The sequence below is a fragment of the Corvus hawaiiensis genome, chromosome 8, assembly GCF_020740725.1.
Source record: "Corvus hawaiiensis isolate bCorHaw1 chromosome 8, bCorHaw1.pri.cur, whole genome shotgun sequence".
NCBI lineage: Eukaryota > Metazoa > Chordata > Aves > Passeriformes > Corvidae > Corvus > Corvus hawaiiensis.
The window spans coordinates 16,852,686-16,872,596 of record NC_063220.1 but is presented as its reverse complement, the minus strand read 5'-3'; the positions used below and the strand labels follow the sequence as shown (position 1 = coordinate 16,872,596).

At 44.1% G+C, this 19,911-nt stretch overlaps 2 protein-coding genes across 3 annotated transcripts; both read right to left on the bottom strand.

Annotated features, from left to right (window-relative positions):
* Positions 1 to 436: 436 nt before the first annotated feature.
* FGFBP3 (fibroblast growth factor binding protein 3) lies at positions 437 to 1,593 on the bottom strand. Of its 2 annotated transcripts, none has more exons than XM_048311545.1 (2): positions 1,506 to 1,593; positions 437 to 1,170 (listed from the first exon to the last, which is right to left on the bottom strand). In XM_048311545.1, exon 2 carries the CDS (start codon positions 1,101 to 1,103, stop codon positions 594 to 596), a length of 510 nt encoding a protein of 169 aa, XP_048167502.1. In that variant the 5' UTR covers positions 1,104 to 1,170; positions 1,506 to 1,593; the 3' UTR covers positions 437 to 593. The 2 variants fall into 2 exon arrangements, with proteins under 2 accessions (XP_048167502.1, XP_048167501.1); XM_048311544.1 differs by having other exon boundaries at positions 1,472 to 1,560.
* Positions 1,594 to 13,029: 11,436 nt separating this feature from the next.
* On the bottom strand, positions 13,030 to 16,864 carry LOC125329707 (D(1) dopamine receptor-like). Its single transcript, XM_048312025.1, has 2 exons — positions 15,483 to 16,864; positions 13,030 to 14,948 (listed from the first exon to the last, which is right to left on the bottom strand). Exons 1-2 carry the CDS (start codon positions 16,740 to 16,742, stop codon positions 14,943 to 14,945), a joined length of 1,266 nt encoding a protein of 421 aa, XP_048167982.1. The 5' UTR covers positions 16,743 to 16,864; the 3' UTR covers positions 13,030 to 14,942.
* Between the last annotated feature and the right edge of the window lie 3,047 nt (positions 16,865 to 19,911).

Here is a 19,911-nt window from a genome sequence, read left to right as displayed (position 1 = left end):
TTAGTTTCTTAATCTTCCTTTTCGCAGCTGGCTTCTCACCCAGCTCTGTTCAAGCTCCTGTTTGGATACAGTTGACCAACTGTTCTGTGGGAAATAGGACAGGGCTGGTTCATATAGCTTCTGAAAACTCTGTCAGCAAGAAAAAATTTTCTAGGACTTGTTGTTTAGTGAGGTCTCAGTTGTCTCTTATTCTGGTATAAATGTGTGGTTTTCTACTTGGGTGATTCCAGCGTAACTTTAAACTTTAAGCTCATAGAAACAGATTTGGGGGGGGCGGGGGGAGACGGACAACCGTCTTCGTATTTATGTCCTCTGAAAAACGACAATGTACTTGAATGCACGAGCTGTGCCTAGGTGCTCTCACCCGGGTCAGTCACACACTGTTACAGAGCTGCAGGTGTTACCGGGCTTTGACGAGACAAAGAATTAGGCGAGGTTCTTGTCACAAAATAGTTACCGCTTTATTGGGGAGTAAAAGAAGAGAGCGGACAGAGTCCGGGGGTATTGGCGGCGGTGGCTGAGGGCAGGCGAGGCCAGGAGCGTCCGGGTGCGGGGGCCGGACGGCCGCGCTCCTTCCCGCGGGCCGGGGCGGCTCAGCCCTCCCAGAAGCCGACGAAGAAGCTGCACAGCGAGTGCCACCGCTCGGCGCAGTAGGTCTGCCCCGGCTCCTCGGGGGGCTCCGGGGCGGGGGCCGGCGTGGCCGGGCCGGCGTCGGGCAGCAGGCGCAGCTGCGCCTCGGGCGGCGCCCGGCCCGGGCCGCAGAGGCGGGCGCTGAGCGGCGCTCCCGGGGCGCAGGGGTGGTGCCGCCGCCGCAGCCGGGACAGGATCTGCCGCCAGTACTGCCGGCTGCGGGCGCCGAAGGCCGGGCAGCGCCGCGGCTCCCCGCGGTAGGCGCAGCTCCGCGGAGCCCCGCCGCCCGCCGGCCGGCAGCTCAGCCGCAGCTCGCTGGCCCCCGCCGCCGAGCGCAGCTCCCAGCGGCACCGGTGCCGCTCCGGCGTGGAGAACCGCCCCGCCCGCGCCTCCTCCGCCGCCTCCTGATCCGCGGCGCCGCCGCCGGCGGCCCCCAGGGCGGCCAGGGCCAGCAGCGCCAGGGGCAGCCTCATCCTCGGCGTGCCTCAGCGACGGCGCGTCACGGTGCGGGGCCCGCCCTCCCGCCGCATCCTCCGCGCCCTGCGGACACACGGACCGTGGCGGGCGGTGCCCCGGCGGGAGCGCAGCCCCCGGGGTCGCGCCAGCCCGAGCCGGGCGCGGAGCGGGCTCGTCTCTCCAGGCTCGGAACCCCCGGGGCTTTTAGATCGTGTCCGTCCATCCCCCAGCTCTGCCCCGGGACCACCCCGGCCGGGAAGCCGTAACTGGACAGCAGCAGCCGGAGCCCGCACCCGCCGGCTGCGGCGTCGCAGCTGCGAGCGGCATCAGACCCCGCTACGGGCAACCCCGTCCTTTCCCCCCGCACCCGGCTTCCCGCACGCACCGCGGTGTTTTCCGCCCTGTCCCGAGGCACTCACGGCGCGCTGTGCGGTGCGTGGCGGTGCGGGGACAGGCGTGCGGCGGCTTCGCGCTCCCCGGCTGCCGCGGCGGGCCCGGCACGGGGGTTATCAATGCTCGGGGGCTGCCCCCGCCGACGCCCCTCCCCGGCCGCCGCCCGCGGGGGGACAGCGCGGGGACACGCCGAGAACGCTGTGCCCCGACGGCACCGACTCGCGGGGACTTGCCCGAAACACTCGCGCTTTGTTCGAGGAAACCGCAAAGCCGGTACCACAAAGCCATCCCGCAACCCCGGCCCCCTTCCGAGGTAGCGAGGGAGTCTGGGAACCGAGCTGGGCTGCGGCAGCTCGGCTGTGCGGGGTCCCTGCGGAGGCGCGGGGACGATGGATGTGCGCCTTGTGGATGGGTATCAATTTGTTTATTTTCCTTTGCAATTGATGGAGTTAAAAGGGATTCTCCTTCCGGAAGTAGAATATCAGTGTGGATTATTTAGGATTTTTTTTTTTTTTTAATGTGGTCAGAGTTTTCTCTATAGGATGTGTTTAAAAAACTGCCAGACCTTTCAAGAGAACATAGACATAACCTTTATGTTACTGCACATTTGGAGATGGGACATTAGACATCAGTTTCAGAACTCTCTTTTCAAAATTAGGCTCTCAAAAGCCACATGTGCTTCTGTTTCATGGGTGGTGAAGTACTTTGCACATCTGTTCCAAACTCCTTATTGTTCTGACCCTGTCCCTCAACAATGACATGCCCCCAAGTTACCAGCAGCTCCGTGCTGCCCTCTCCGTATTGGATGAACAGATCGAGAACAGCCCTGCCCAAAAGGACTTGGGGATGCTGATGGAGGAGAGGCTGGACGGGTCCCAGTAATGTGCACTGACAGCTCAGAAAGCCAAATGTGTCCTGGGATGCCTCCAAAACAGCGTGGCCAGCAGAATGAGGGAGGGGATTCTGCCCCTCTGCTCTGCGAGACCCCACCTGGAACACTGCACCCAGCTCTGGGGTCCCAGCACAGGACAGAAAGGGTCCTGTTGGAGTGGGTCCAGAGGAGGGCCATTAAAATAGTCAGAGGGCTGGAACACTGCTGTGAGAAAAGACAGAGTTGGGGTTGTTCAGCCTGAGATAAGAAGGCTCTGGGGAAACTTTATTGCAGCCTTTTTGGTACTTAAAGGAGTCCTGTAAGAAAGATGGTGACAAACTTTTAGCAGTGCCTGTTGTGATAGGACAAGGGGTAATTGATTGAAACTAAAAGACAGCAGATTTAGACTAGATATAATTATGGAAGGGTATTTTACAGTGAGCATGGTGAGGCACTGGAACAGGTTTCCTGGGGAGGCGATGTTTTCCTGGAAATATTTGAGCCAGTTTGGATGAGTCTCTGAGCAACCTGTTCTGGTTGAAGTTGTCCCTGCTCATTGAAGGAGGGTGAACTAGGACATCTCTAATGATCCCTCCCAACCCAAACTATTCTATGATACGACTCAGCGGAGGAGAAAGAGAAATGAGTCTGTATCAGCCTTTCTGTGCAGCAAGTCCTAAAAACGAAAGACTTCTGCAGAGACTGAGAGAACAACTGCTGGAGAAGAGGTGGGATGCAGAGTCCTATCTCTGATTCTTCAGGGGAGAGGGAACATTTTCAGGTAGCTCTCCCACTTCCTAACTGCATTGCATACTTAGAGCTCTCCCTAGTTGGTTGTGGGGGGAAACAGCAGAGAGAGAGGACCATGCGAAGGAAATAAAATGCCTCAGGCAACAAACCATAGGAGAGGGTTTACAACCAAGAATCTCAAGAGGAAGCTGATGTCTCCTCCTGGCCTGGAGTTAGACACACAACTACCTTTGACGGACAAGGCTGGTCTGTTAGCTGTGTGGCTCCTTTCTCAGGATGCCACGTTGTGTACATTGCTTTCATGGGTGCTGAGGACTCCCCCTGGGCTGTAGGAGGAATCTTGGCATCTGACTGAGGGCTGTTGGGTTCATGAGTCCTTCATGAGGCTGAGGCGTCATGAAGGACTGCATTGTGGCTTTTAAAACCTATGGCTCCAGTGAGCACAAGGCACGTCATGTGCCTTAGATTATTAGTCCACCTAAACCTTGGAGTTGCTTTCAAATTAAGTTCTGACCACCTGTAATTGTTATGTATTATTACACTGAGATCTTTTTCACATTCTTGCTGCCATTTATGCAGTGTGAAATGGAGTTGCCTACTATGTTTGAGATAATTTTTATAGTAGATTATCCTAAGTGTATCAGCTTTGGAGGAAAATGTTACTGTGTGTTTTAATGAGCATGTTGCTGTTATATTTTTTGGACAATTTACTTTGAATCTCATACAAGTCATTACACTTCAGGAACTAAGGAAAGAAAATAAACCAGAATGAGATTTCTCTAGCCTACCCATACAATAATTAATCTTCCTTAATATTCTTTGCCATGTTCTCCTGTTTTTGGTACCTATATTTACACACACATTTCTCTCCATGGTTGTGACTCCTCTTTTGCGGTAAAGCAGGTGTTAGTCTTTGATGCTCATTGCTTTTATATGAATTTTCCTGTGCAAGCTACTATTTTCTCTCTTGGATTCGATGGGGATACGGTGTGAGGGAAGATCTTTCTTACATTACTAAAATCACTGTATCCTTTTGTTCTGTTTTTGCAGTTTAAATCTAGTTAGTCTGTGTTACTGCTGTAGCTGGGTTTTGACTGCCCTTTCCCTCCTGTCCCCCTACCTTAGAATAACCTTTATAGTCCTAGAAGAAGCTGGTTATGGAGTTATCTTTGAAAACGTGATTAGTGTGCATTGTGGCAGAGAGAATTCCCTTGCCTCTGCAGAGAGCCTGAAACAAATCCCTGGGGAGATAAGGGGCCTATCCGTCCGAGCAAATGAAATAGAGTGTGCTTTGCTATGTGAGTGCTGCAATGAGACTAAGCTGGAAGGAATTACAGATGTACCATGTTGGATGTAATATTGGCTTCAATCTAGATTCTAAACTGAATTCAAAGTTAATGTGAACACTCATAGGACCAGTCTAAAGCATGGCATTCAGTTCAGTGGAGACAAGTGCAAGATACTGGTCTGAAATACCTGCACAAAGCCAAGATGATGGATGCTGATGGAGTAATAACGTCTGCAGGAAAGCACGAAAGGCTACAGTGAACCACAAGCTGAATGTGAGACACCAGTTGTCATCCAATTGCAAAAAGGCAAACACATAAATAAGGATATCAGGTATAAGACACAGGAAGTAAGGCATGGCCTAAAGCCAGACTTTGGGTGGGGCATTGTATCCAGTTTAAGCATTACTCTTCAAAAAAAGATAAAGATCAACTGAACTGAGTCTGTAAAAGAGCAATGAGAGTATCACAGACCTTGAAAACTTGATTTATGATGAGGAAATTTAAACAAGCGGCTTGTTAACCTATCAGAGAAAAGAACTGAGAAGGCAAATGGTAAAAATTGAATCACTCATTAAAGCTATCTCCTTATGCATCTTTTTATTTCAGAAGTTCAGATCATTGCCTTAATCACACTTTTCCCTGGTCAATGAATAAATTATCCTGTTAAGTTTTAACTCTGAACTGAAAAACCTATATGCTGTTTATAGGCCACTTTGCTGACTTTGAAGATATTTCACGGGAAACTGTGTTACGGTTTTGACTTCAGGATTTGGATCTTTAAAAATTCAGTTGAATTAACCATTTTTATTTTATAAAAACTCCATTCACTATGAAGAGTACTATTTATTTCTCTCATTCTAGCCTCTAGGATTGCAGCAACAACTGTAAATGGTTGCAAAACAGTTTTGCTTTACAAGTGGAAAGTAGTCACAGTTTCCAGCCCTGTCATTATAAATTCTTTTTCAGAGAAGTGGGTAGTGTAAACAATATTTTTGATTCATAAACTGAAATTGCTTTAAATACACAAGACCGTAGCTGTGTTTAACCTTCTTGTTTGAGCTATCAATCTTCCAGTTTCTTGGTACTGGCTCAAGAGAATAACATCATATTTAATGTGTCTACAGGGAGATAGACTGACCTTCTCAATTACCTTCTAGATCCTGTTTAAGTACTTCTCTACAGTCAGACTGATGCCCTTATCCAGGTTTTTGACATGTTTGTGTGTTGTTTCTTTCTTTCCCTGACAATTAAGAGTTACTGAAATTCAACCCAAACTTTTGTTGAAGACATAGTTTATTGCAAAATGACAGAAAAGTTAAAGAAACTGCATAGTACCGATCAGGAGATTTATAAATAAATTTCTTATGCTGCAGAATTGGTTTGAAATTATCCATATGAAATTATCCATATCCCACCCTTCAGTCAACAGATCATGCTGCTGATGAATGCTCTTTTGGAAGCCAGGACATTGCAGTTCTTCAGAATCATCCCAGAATACATTTTCTCCTTAATCCATTTGCTCTAACAGAAAATATTCCACATATATTTCCACCATCTTTTCTGTCTTGCATTCCCCACAGGCTTTGTCACGAGCTGGTCTGAGTCATTTGCCTTGTGTTCTCCAAGGCTGTGTTTCCACCCAGGTCAGGAAGTCTTAGGGAATTGAGTTTTGGTCGTGGTTCCTCTGCTCCACAGGAACCACTTTGTTCCTCGCACCATGTATGTATTCCTTTCTTTAATTGACTTCTATATTCCCAACTCACATTGCTGTGTTTCTGACTAGAGATGCATAACTACATGCTATTTTTTCTAAGCATGTAATTTTTCATATTTAAAATGCCACCTCTTAAATGTTTACTTCTGTAATCTGCTTTTCACTGTGAGGATGCTGCTTTATCAGCCATGTAAAGGTTGCCATGCTTATTCTTCATGTTCATAAACAAACTTAGGAAGCTTTTCCATTTCTGCTTCTCAAATGTTTGTCAAAGAGTCATTGTTGTCTCCATTAGCAGAGAACCCACATGACCACTATTTCCTACCTTCATTCTTCACTGTGTAATGAATGGACTGACCTCAGTGTTGATAATGCCCCTTGTTGAGCCGGGTATGGAGCTGCAAGAACGCCCCTACAACTTCAGGCTTTTCTATCAGCTGATCGAAACACTAAGTCTTGTGAAAGGCTGAACTTCAGCTTTGCCTTTTCCGTTCTTTAAGCTTTTTCAAAATAATAGTGAAGAAAATTGCAGAAGGGATTTATTTCAGCTAGCACTAAACAGAGGACTCCATTAGAATGTCAAAAAGACCCTTTCCTTTCATAGAACTTATTGCTGGTCATCCTATGGTCGGCTTAAAGAAGCAGGAAATACTTTCCTCATTGTAGCAACATGCACAGAGACCTACATGTAATTGAAACCCCATGCAAGTATTGGAGAAGGAAAATGAGTTCCCTTTTGAATTGCTCTTGTCCCCTTATTTTAGGCGCAGACAGAAGGATTGGAGGAACCCATTTAATCTGAACATTTCTAGAAATGTAAAGCGTTAAAATTAGCTCAACAAATGCATCTTGACACTATTTCTTGGCTGCAGTGTGGTGGAGGTGACCAGCATGCCAGGAAAGGCTTATTTCATAATTTCAGTGACAAGAGTAGCTAAAGAGCAGAAGGGTGTGGGGAGCTAAAGTGATGCAGGAGATTATCTATTAAAATGTTATCAGAGAATGCTTGTATCAGATGGTGTGAGAGCACGTTTTTATTGAAGAAGCAGCGGGCCTGAGGAGAGCAGATGGCTGGGGATGTAAAACCTGGTACTAGGCATGAACTGAACCCCCATCCACCACATAGGGTATGGATGTACAGATCACTGAGTTAACTCACAGGGGTAAGATTGCTTCTTTCTTTTCTTCTTTTCATGAAATGCAAAGAAACTTCACATTCTGAAAATGTAAATTTTGAGGGTTTCATTAAGACAATGTACTTGTAGAGATTTTAATGAGGAAACAAATCACAATTATTTGACAACCAAGCTGTAAACAGAAGACTGAGTTCTTTTAAATGTCTTGTGAATTGAGTAAAAAGGCTGTATGTTGGAATACAAGTCAAAAAAAAAAGATTTCTAGAACAAAAGGTCTGAACTACTAGATTCCAGTTAATTCCAGAAAACCTAAATGGCAAATTTATAAAACTTATAACAATAAACTCTCCTGTTATGTTTAAGTTTATTTCATAAAAAATAATTTAAATAGTCCATTTTTTTGTAATTGATAAAAATGTAATATGCATAGTGCTTTCTGTATGTCTCCACAGTAAAATACCTCCCCTGAAAGGGGAGGAAGATCAGACATTAAACTTCCCCAGACAGTCAGTTTATTCAGACTGAATTATTTTGCTGCCTGCTGAAGGCAGGAGATTGGTTTTCCATGGTGTGAACTGGTATGTAGGCTATTACAGCACAAAGTACATGTCAAAAGAGATAATTGCGAGAGATGTCATGTACCTAAAAGGTGGATATTTTTCTAAGGGAACCCCATTTTTTTATGGATTCTGTTTATTTTTACCTTGTGGTTTTATCTAAAGTTCCGAGATAGTGGGGAGAATGCTGGTATATTAGATACAAGCAAACAATGAAGTTGGCCCTGGCCTATAAATTCTAGTGATTTTTATCAGGCAGAAATACACAGGCTATACAAGCCCTTGTATACACTGACAATGTATGATTGGTGGCTCTTGTATTACAAAATTCAAATGAGTGTGATACTGTGTTTCTTAAGTAGAACTATACTTTGCATAAATATCAAATAAATAAAAAACCACATGCCATAACAAAGAAACATCAAAGAAAAAAAACCTGAAAAAAGAAGAACTAAGAATGTAATATTACTTTAGACTGTTGACTATCATATTCTTGCTTGTTTGCATTTGCCTTGTCACTACACAGGCCCACACTACTGAGTTTCCACATCCAACATGGTCAGGTTTGTGTCTTCTGTTAGCCAGTTAGTGCTGCTTGCTCCTTTCTGCATCCTGGTCTCTCTGGGCCTAAAAGGCTCAATTAGAAATGGGAAACAATTTTTCTATATCCTGACTGATTAGAAGAGCATAGTGATGAGACCTGTAGAATTACTGGATCAGGCAGTAACAGAATCATGGCAAATACCACAGTATCTGGCAGGGAGGGAGCTGCTTGCAGTGCTGGGAAGATGCATGGTAGCAGGCACTATAGAGCAGTGGGCTTGTGTGCAGGCAGACTGAAATGTAGGGAAAATCTGTTTTGTGATACAAGATTGCATGGTGTTAGATGCTCAGCCCAAGGGCTATCAAAAGCACAGTGACGCCTTCTGCTCAACACATCCAGTTCTCCCCAGATAACCCCTTGGGGGTGCTGAAATTCTTGTATTTACCATGGTAACCTGTATCACTAGACTGGTGTTATAGAGTCTTTGTTCCCGGAGCAATATGCTATGCAGGGCTTTTCTCCTTTCTTACCACGTGTGATACCCTTGCCTAGAGTGATGGGTCTTCAGCCTCTAAAATCCAGTAGTGTAAGTCAGGATATAATGCTAAAAACTGCCTGTTTCATTGAAAACGCTCTTCTAGCTGAGGCTCAGAGACAGGAATGAGCATTTCTTGAAAGGAAATTATGATTTTTCTAAGTAATGCAGAAATATTAGCATCAATAATCAATGGCCTTCAATTATATGAAAATTTTCCCCTGTACTACTATTCTACCTCCAAGGTTATTTTTTTATTTTTTATTTTATATAGATTTCCTTCATCTCCTGTCAGTGTGTTTCCCAGGAATGACTCTCATGATTGGACTGCAGGGGAGCAGGAATATTGTAGCATCACTTAAAGAGAAAAGATATATTTGGAAGCATATGACTTCAGGCATTGTTTGAGCTCAGTTTGTGCCACCCCAAAATTACACATTTCAGCTTTATAAAGTAAGACATACTAAACAACAGTTGAAGCTCAACAAAGCATTTACAATTCAAATTTTGTGCCTGCCTAGCTTGCCTGTCACTGAAAGTTAGGCTTAAATTCACAAAGGGTGTTATTCAGAAGCAAAATAAAATGCTGTGTCTATTTTAAAAAAATTAAAATGTAGTGCATATTCAGATAAGCAACTGTTGTGCATTATCTGGACCCAAAAGTGATGGTAGTAGCTGGTGTTGTGACCTGTGCTGCAAATAAAATCAGTTAGAATTGTCAGAGATCAGCTCAGCACAAAAGGCATTATGTTTTATCTCTATTCCTCTGTCCCTGGACTGGCCCCAGCTGTGCTGAGGTGGTGCCTCTAAGGATCATCATAGCAACTTTTTACCACACTTCAAGGAAATGGCTTCCACAACAAACATCTTTCAAACCACGTTGCACTTCTTCAGTAGCATAAGCTGTCAGCAGCACAGTGAAAATCCAGCCCCTTTTTGAAAGAAGCCGGCAGTGAACTGCCAAATTCCCAAAATCCTATTGTTCCCACTAATAGCTGCTTTATATGCTACTTTTGATGGTAACAGGTATTTGGGGTTTTTAAACTCTTGAAGAGCTTAAAAACTGTAGGCTGGCAGCACTCCAAGGAAGTATCAGTCTGGTGAAACTGTAATTCATGGCTTGGATGCACTGGTACTACAGGATAAACATTCTTAGAGTGGAAGTTATGGTTATTAATCACCACTATCCATTAATTTATTGTCACAATGTAGTTTGGCAGCAGTGATATTCTGCTATAATCCAAAACATGAGGCAATATCTAATTACCAGTTTGATCTCTTGAAACTCAGCTCTTTTATGTATTTATCTCCTTCTGCTAGCAAACGTGTACCAAGAACATTTGTCCCGATGTTATCTTTGATGGTTATATTATTGACTTAGGCATTAGCAAATATTCTATATTCTGCATTATTTTATGCACTCATTTATTTAAAATCTCTAACTCATTCAGCTTTGTTACCAACAGCAAAAAATTGCAACTAGTTTGTTTGTACGCTGCATCTTGTTCTTCCCTTTATCTTACTATCCTGCATCACTGGCTTTTTTCCCTGTCAGCTAGTCAGTTTTTCCTCTCACCCTGAAGAAGGTATCTTAATTCAGTAAATTGCTCTAGACATGCTTGAGTCTTTGGCCTAGATTTCCCCTGATTGTAATAGAAGCTCAGAAAACTTGCTCATGTGTTTCATGCAAAAGTCATCACAAGATGTGAGCCCATTAAATAGTGTACATAGGCTCCATTTGGCCAGTTCAGATTTAAATATGAAAAGAGTAAAATGAAGTGATGTGTTCTCACTGAGGGTGGGAGCAAAGATGAATTTGATTAGTTAAAAACCTATTTAAATGTTGAACTGCAGAAAGCTCTATGAAAATTTTCTTTAAAGAAAAAATGGAACGTAGCAACAGTTTCTGCAAATTTCACAAATGTCTTCTCACTACCTAAACTAAACTAAAACTGTCTCAAGATGAAATTCTCCTCTGGTTGATGAAGATAAACCTACATTTTCCCTAGCATCTTCATTCATTTCATACTATGCACATGTGAAAAATCTTGGGTACAGGTCCAAACCATTTATTGCTCTCAGTAGTTCCACTGATAGGCAGTTTTCCTATCATGTAGCTACTTAACTTAGAAAAATGTGAAATGCATTCATAAACCCTGGGTTTCCTAAAATATCTTCAATGATCAGACACAAGTAGGGACTCGGAAGGAATAACAATGCTAGATAAGGACTACAGTAAGTTTTTTCAAGCCAAATATGCTAGAAGAAAAATCAGCCCTTTAGCATCTTTGTGCCTTTCTTTGGTGCAAATGCAAATTGGTTCTCAAGAGAACTAGAAATCTGAGGAATAGCCTGTGCCCAGGGGGTGCATCCTACTGTGTGTCTCTTTACAGTAAAAAGGGCAAGAGGTGTCACAAAGTGAGTCAAACCATTTCAATGAGATGAAGTTATGTGGTGGAGTCTGTAACCACAGTGATGAAACCACTCAGGTCCATCAGAATCCAGGGGGACTGGACCAATAGTGGTTAATATCCAGAAAGCCACTTCAACCTCCCAAGTTCAGGGGAAAAAACAGTTTATGGAGAATAGAGAATTTTTCATAAAAGAATTGTTACTGATATTCAACTGATTGAAATATGCTTAATATGGAGTGTGTAGGTGCCTCATCTGAAATCCAACACAAGAGGCATGATTTTGGCAAAAGCAAAGCAGCAACAGACGCTTCTGACAACCAAGTTGTGTAACAGGTTTCTCTTTTTGCATCCTAGGTCAGCTGTTTCTCACAGAAAGTTTAACTGAAACGTTAAGGCATGTGATACTAATCAGAGGGATAAGAAAAAAAAATGGAGGTGCGATACAAACAATTGGAGTATGATCTTGTTTTCCTCATGTTGATATTTCCACTGGATTCTGCATTTGTTAAAGTTGCACATAACCATAACCTCAGCTAGCTGAGCTTTTGCATGACTACAAGAATTTTGTGTTTATCTCAATTGTATGATAAAAAAACAGGACCTGCAGCTGGTTGAGAACTTTGTAGACTGGCAGAAGGGAAAGGGAGTGGGAATTATTTAAACAGAAGAGGCATTTGGTATATATTGTAAAGCCCAGTACATGTACTTTGCTGAACAGAACTGTTTCATTCAGATGTTTAGGCACTGGCTAATAAGAATGTTTCGATAAGGTATCTGTGAGGTTGCACTGTTTTGACACCAAGGCTATTTAGAAGCTATTTTTTAGGTCACTGTGACATTAATGGTACTGTAAACGTGATACTACTAGGCATGGAAATGAACTGCTTTTAGTCAGTGAAATTCCTTATGGATTCACCACAGTATATGTGAGGTGATATGTGGATTTGATGATCTGAGTTATAAAAAGTGTGTTTGAGGAATAGGCATAGATCTCCCTAAAAAAATAACTTTGTTGTTTGTGATTCATTTTGCTCTGCCAAGCCAAGAAAGTTGTGACCCAGAAATAGATAACAAAGTGCTGCCAAATTTTTGCTTTGAAAGATACTTCTTTTGGGTGGGTGCAATAGGGTAAATAGAAAATAATTTTGCCTCTTAACTTCTGCTGAAGTTAACCTTGGCTTATTGTAATAATTTTAATATCTCTTATCACACTTGAACCTAACAATATTAATTGAATCTTGTGTAATCTAACACAGCAGCTTGCCCTGTCATGAGAAAAATGTCAGTCAGAAATCACAGTTAATCATTACAAAAAATTATGGGGGAAATAAGTCTTGCTCATTTACTATTCACAGGAGTGGGTGGTCTGTAGAATGCTTCCCAGTCTAGTAAAATAAAATTACATAAAATATCAAAATTTATATATTATTAAATCAGCAACAGCATATGTAGTCTGAACAGCTATGTGGTGTAGTTTCATATGAAGTACCTTCAGTAATATGCTACTGAAAATGAGAATAAAGAGTTTATAATATGCAATTTCTGTAATTTATTGCAGTCTTGAACATTACACTGCACTTACTGCAACAGACCTTACAGCTGTAATGTGTGTCATCTACACATCAGTAATAACCATTATCAGTTAGCTGCTAGAAACAAACAATTGTTTCCAACATCACTTACAAAAAGCAATTTCAAGTTGTCACTTTAAAAAGCTTCAGTAAAGACCAGGAGTTTTTCTTCAGGAAAATCCACATTTATTTTCAGGTACAATCTGACCTATAAATGAAGCATATTTAAACTATAGCCACAAGCACTGACACAAATAGCTTTTTCCATTCTTAATGCAAATATTGTTTCATAGATTGAAGCTACCATGCATTTTTGATTGTTCTTAAGAAAAAACATTATTCAAACATATCCGTTGCTTAATTTCTGCTACTCGCTCTGCCCTGCACTGTTTTCACCATCACTCTAAATAAGAAGTCCAGCCTAATTCTTGGGTGAGACAGCCTACATAGCAGGGCAAAACTTGTGAGAAGGGAAATCTTTCTCTTCCATTAATTAACATCTTTTATCACTAATAATGAGACTGTACACATTCTAAAAAAAGAAAAAAGTTCACCTGTGAATAATAATTTCATGTGTGGCCTCGACTGCTGGAAGAGTGCCTGCCCATGAGCTGGAAGATGTGCGTGGGCAGGGACTGTTCACTCTCTGGGGGATGGAGCCAGCTGAAGCTCATGCAACAGAAACAGAAGAGTGGCAGGTAGTGGGGGAGTCACACTTCAGGGCAGTATCTCCCCAGGACGAGTTTTAGTGTGGAGAGGGTGAGATAAGATGTCTCTAGACCTTGAGGATAAAATTTTAAGGGTTCTTTTTTGAAGGATTTAGATTCTGACATTTTTATGTGTTTCTGGTTTGTGTAAGAAGAAAGAAACGTATTGAGGAAAATACTCTCACAAATTGATTGAATCTTTGACATCTGAATCCATGTACAGTTTATATATGATCACATAGAAAGTAATCTACAGGAATCAAAACAAAAAACCACATATCTTGTATCTCTTGTAAGGAAACACCAGGTTTATTTCAGGGTTGCTCTCCAGAGGAGGCACTAAGCATGCTGAATGATAGTTGTTAAATGCTAAGAAAAATGGATAATCACTAGGAGAATGGAAGTATACCAATGGCATCTTGAAGTTCTTATCTGTATCTTTCTTGCCTTCAAGAAAACATCTAAGGATAATTGCATGCAAAAAAACCCACAACCAAACATCTTAAGTTTAATGCTTCTTAAGGAGACGTTGTCATAGTGAAGCAGAACTAGAAATTATCTCAAGAGACCATTACTCTGGGTCTTTGCCCCAAGACAGGATCAACATTGTCACTGTCATATCTGACAGAAGATTGCAGTCATTTTACTAAGAGAGATGTCATAATTTACCTAGATGACCTACTCCAGTGCTTAATTATCATTATTCTTAGAAGGTTTTTCCAAATTCTTGCCTTGGTCTTTCTTAGAGTTAAACCCATTACCACTTGTCCTGCCAGGGAAGCCCATGAAGAACAGATTGCAGTCACACCCAAGTGTTCTCCAAGGACACATTCCTGAAAAGAGCAGGATAGCAAGAGTATATTTTCCCATAAGAATTAATGATGGGGACTTAAGAACTACACATGGTTTAAAAATCACAGGGAGCAGGTTCACTGGGAGGAGAGTCTGTCTTTCCTGCTGCTGTCCTTTCACTGTTATGAAAAATATCACTGTTATGAAGAATATCATCGTTATGAAAAATATCATCTGTGCAATCTGTGAGACTGAATGCCCAAGAAAACTCTTGCAGTGTACGCATTCTTCATGTCTCCTTCTGGACAGTTGCATCTTCATCATCTTCTGGAGATAAATCAACCATAGGCAAGGGACAGAAAAAAATGGGGCAAGGATGGTGGTTAGTGGAGCACAGTGTATTAAATGGTCAGATGAAGAACTTTTAAATAGTGGACAGAGAAGCAGAGGACAGTGAGATGCCACTGTATTCCCTTAATGTCTGCTGAACCCTTTTACACACGTGAAATGATCATAAAGTTTTCCTAGTATTCTCTCTTCTGCAAGCCATCCAACACCTGTTTGCTCTGCCTTTTGTTGGTCTTCATATCTATAAGTAGAGAAATGGGTTGACAGAGATGACCTCATCGCTTTTTTTGTGGATCACATTATATTTCTACTTTCTGGAGGGATTGGCTGCCTGAATTATGAGTTGTTTTTACTTTAATTATCTCACTATTCTTAATGCATACCTCAAGTTTGACTGCAGGGTGGGGGGTGAACAAATGCATGGGAGATGTCTAATGACTGTGAGATAACGGATGAATGTGGCTGTGGGAAGAGGTTAATGTCTGGCTGCCATGTGCCTTTGGAATGGACTTCATATGCCTATCACCCCTCTGTGGTAAGAGCAGTGTTTTCCTATCCCTCTGGCATGGGACTTTCGTTGCTGTGGGATAGATGTAGCTTGCATGGAGACAGGGAGAACTCTCCCTGTGTGCTGGCTGAGTGTGTGAGAAGCATTTAATCACTTGTCCCTCTGAAACAAGGCAATGGGGTCTCTCACACTGACCAACTCCTGTACAGGGGCAACAGTTTCCAGGGATAGCTCTGCCTTTCAATCCAATTGCAAAATAGCTGGCACCTGACAACTGTTGGGGCTGCTGCCAGGCACAGTCTGTGTCTGAGAAGTCACAACCCTCTTCCCCATAGACTTCTCCTCACTGCTGTCCTCCCCCTGGAGGCTTATGGCATGGGGCATGGGCTGCACCCAGGCAGTGATGGCAGCGGGAGGTACTGATACTGGGACAGCTCCTTCCTTCTGGCAGGTGGTGTCTTGGTGATAGGAAACCAGCTCATTGCTAAAGTTGACCCTCTCCACAGGGGACCTGGGTGTGCCACAACAGCAGCACCGGCAGCCCAAGAGGTTGCTGAAAGCCCTCCTGAAGTCTGCGTTGAAAGCATAGATCACTGGATTCACTGAAGAGTTGGCCCAGCCAAACCACACAAAGACATTGAAGGTGGTTTGGCCAACGCAGGGTGGCTGTCCTTCAGCGTCTTCGTCGAGGCTGGGCTGGCAGAAAGGCAGTAGACAATTGAGCAGGAAGAAGGGCAGCCAGCAGCAAACAAAGACTCCCATTATGATAGAGAGGGTCTGCAGCACCTTGGTCTCCTTGTGCAAGGAACTCCGCAAAGAGGAGGAGGGCTCCTTGCCATGAGCTGGCCACTGCCCCCCTGCTCTCTCAAGGGTGGAGATACGGCGGATCTGGGCCTGGGCAATTCTGTAGATCCTGGTATAGGTGATGATCATTACGGCCACGGGGATGTAGAAGCTGATAAGGGAGGAGGTGATGGCATAAGTGCGGTTCAATCTGACATCACAGCGGGGTGTCCCAGGTAGCCAGGAGCCTAGATCTCTTCTGTCCATGGCTTTATGCCAGTGTAGCTGCACCGGGATGAAGGAGATGAGGATGGAGAGAGTCCAGGCCGTGGCTATCATGGCACAAGCAAGGTGCCGTGTCATCCTGCGCTCATAGCGAAAGGGGCTGGCGATGGCCCAGTACCGGTCCAGGCTGATGATGCAGAGGTGGAGGATGGAGGCGGTGGAGCACATGATGTCGAAGGCCACCCAGGTGTCACAAAAGTGGCTGCCAAAGAGCCAGGAGCCTCCAGCCACCTCAGTGACTGCCTTCCAGGGCATCACCAGGAGGGCCACGCAGAGGTCCGAGATGGCCAGTGACAGCACGAACCAGTTAGTGACCTTGTTGCGCAGGTGGCGGAAGCGCAGGACGGCCAGGCACACCAGCGCATTGCCCAGCAGCGTGCTCAGCACCAGGGCGCCCAGCAGGCACCCGGTGAGTGCCCGCAGCACCCGCGGGCCGGCCCCCACCGCCGCGCTCCCCATCGGGGGCGCTGCCCCGGCGCAAGGGCCGGCTCCGCTGCCCCGGGCCCCGCTGGCTGCTCTTACCGGCGGGACAGCGCCCGAGGCGGCGGCGGGACCCCCCTCGGCCAGCGCCGTCCGCGGCCGTGGAAGCAGCCCCCAGCGGGGGCATCTCTGCCCGCCGCCCTCGGCGGCCCCCGCGGCGGCGACGGGCGGCGGCTCGGGCTGTCCCCGGTACTCACCCGCCGGCTGCCGGGGCCTCGCCTCCCGGCCCCCGCCTCTCCCCTCCCGCCTCGCCGCCGCTCGCGGGGGCCGCAGGGAGGGCCCGTCCCGGCTCGGCGGCGGAGCGGGGCCGGGCTGGGGCAGCGGGGGAGCCGCGTTCCGCCCGCAGCGCCGGGACAGAGCAGCGGCAGCTCCGGGCGGTGCCGGGGGCCCTTCGAGCGCCCTTCCCAAGCGCGCGGACGGAGCTTTCCCACAGCATCCCCCTGGGAAGAGCCCTTTCCCAGTCCTCAGCCTGTACTTGTCGAAGTGTCACGGGCGAGGCAGGACCTGGCGCTTTCCAAGTGTCTCCTCTTGGAGACGGCGATCACATCTCAGCTTTGTTAGCGAGCAGGATGTCGCTTCGTGTCGGTTTACGTACACCGAGAACGCGCTCAGAGCTGGGTGTCTGAACCTGTTCTCACCAAAACAGTACTGTGCCGTTTATTTTTTGGTTTGAAATTTTATGTAATGAAACCGAAAGCACAGAAACCTAAGATCTCTAGTTTGGATCTGCTGCATTTTGGCAGAAAGTTGTTCACAGAACCCAAACCCTGCCTCTTTATTTTTCAGCCAAAGGTGTCTTCTGATGTATTTCAACAGTCTTTATTTGCTATTATAATAGTATGCATATTGTCATACAAATGTATATATTTACAGCACATATTCACAGCCTATACTCAATAAAGCACCCTAATGCAAATAGGGTATAATCCTTCATATCCAAAGAATTTATATGGTATTCCTGTCATGAGAAAAAAAGAGATTGGGATGTGAATAGAAAATATCAATTAATGTAATTAATTAACATGGGAAACAGGTATTTATATTTACATTAGTTATTTTTTTATTTCTTTGCCTCCTAATTAAAACTACCCCAGCCACTAGTTCCAATACAAATAATTTTCATGCCAGTAAGTATCTGATTTCCATTGTACTATTATGACATTTCTGGTAATTAATAGAGAGAGTGGAAATTTTTAAAATAAATTTCGAGCAGTATAGCTGGCAGCCTACCCTGTTAAAAAAATCAGGGTATTTAAGCTAAACTAGTTGGATTGTACCATTTCATAACAGATTGTTAACATTTGGTCCTGTTTTTTAAGATCCTATTTTCTTTGTGCCTTGGACATCACAGTCTTCATTAAGCAGCCCGCTGTGTTATTCCTGCTATGATACTGAAAATTGGAATACATTTCTTGTTAATGTGTTTATCTATAAGACTAACTCATAATTCAAACAACTGCTTTAGAATCTTCTCTAATTAAATATTTACTTTGTTAAAGCAGTAGGAGCTGTAAAAATAACATAGGTTGTGAGTTAAGAACTAACTCCACTCTTGTCTTATTTGGAACCATCTGTAGTTCCACTTACATGGATTTTGCCAACATCTGCAAACCACAGTAGATCTCTCATGTTCATTCTAATAGTGAAGGCTAAATCTTTGTAAGAATTATCTACACACTTGCTAATTTGACTTGATACATTTATTTAGCAATCAATAAAATGACCCCAAAGGACAGAATATATTTGTGAAGGATTGTAAGTGGGACAGTAGAGGGACCTAAGGCAATACAGCACTGAAAAGGAAAGAGCAATGCCTTTGCATATTCAGCAGACAGTAGTGCTGCAGGGCTCTGTAGCCAGAATTCTCCATATTAAAACAGCTCTGTGTATCTTCTCTTCCCAGGATCACATTATGCTCTATGAATATCTCTAGAGCTCCTTTTTAGCATGCATTATAAAGGAGAGTGTATGTGGTGTATGTGATGATGCTATTTTGTGTGCATATCTGTGAATGCCCTACCTCAAAATTTTGTGGCTGTTGGCTGAAGTAAAATATGACCGATTAATGTAAAAAAAAATTAATTTCATATTGTTGTAATAAAAGTAGGCATGTAGATTGAAGTCAGAACCCCTACTAATACCTTCACTAATAGGAAGGTTGCAGTGTGGACTCAACTCTTACTAAACACAATAGAATCTGCACAGAGACAGACATGATGAGTGCTCTTACCGTAAAGAAACCATCAACAGACACATTCATCTTCTTAGATACCAGAGGATCCAAATGGAAGATGTAAATGCTTAAGAAACTATACAATGAGTCAGTGGCAAAGACAGAAATAGAAGCATTGCCCTGCTTTTATTCCTCTATTGGGCAGGAAGGAGTGAAGTGTAAGTGTATGGGAGAGGGAGGAAAGAAAAACACAGCGGAAAACACAAAACTGTGTGAAAATTAGTGTGTGAAGTGAGTTGCAAATGCTGTAAACTTTGATTTTAACTATTTATTGATTTTATCTTATTTGGGATAGAACAGGAAAGTTCTGGGCAAAATAATGGAAAAAAATACTGATGGAATGGATAAATCAACTTCTCCTTACTCAAGAAAATTTATAAGCTTGTTCCATCTGTGAAAAATATAAACTTATCCAGAGAATATACATAAGACATTGTGTATATAATGTCTCGATATTGTATGTTTTTTAAATGCAATCACTGCATTTAAAATCTGCCTCCCTCCGAGAAGAGATTTATATAAGAAACCAAAATCAATCTCCTCCTTCCCTTTTCTTTCTTCTTGTCTTACTTCCCCCTTGTAAAGTGATCTCATCCTAGACTGAGCGTTTACATGTTTCATAGCACAGATTATGATTAAGAGGAGAACTGATTCAGAAATTAAAATTGAGCCTTTAATGGATTACTATGAGTGCATTTGGAGCTCATGCCTCAGTCTAGGTCGCTGACATGCTGGCTGGACAACAGAGGCAGGTTAAAACCCAGTGCTCAAACAGGACATGATAATCCAAGCCAAGCCTCAAGGTGCACCCTGGAAGGGCACTGCAGTTGTCATGTCCTGTGCCATGGTGCTGCAGCTGGCTCGGGAGAATGAGCCTCCAGCAGGTGAATGGCAGGGTCTGCTCTGTGCCTGGGG

What these genes read in the sequence shown, in the direction of transcription:
- FGFBP3 (XM_048311545.1), bottom strand. Translation starts at nt 1,103, where the DNA reads ATGAGGCTGCCCCTGGCGCTGCTGGCCCTGGCCGCCCTGGGGGCCGCC.
- LOC125329707 (XM_048312025.1), bottom strand. Translation starts at nt 16,742, where the DNA reads ATGGGGAGCGCGGCGGTGGGGGCCGGCCCGCGGGTGCTGCGGGCACTC.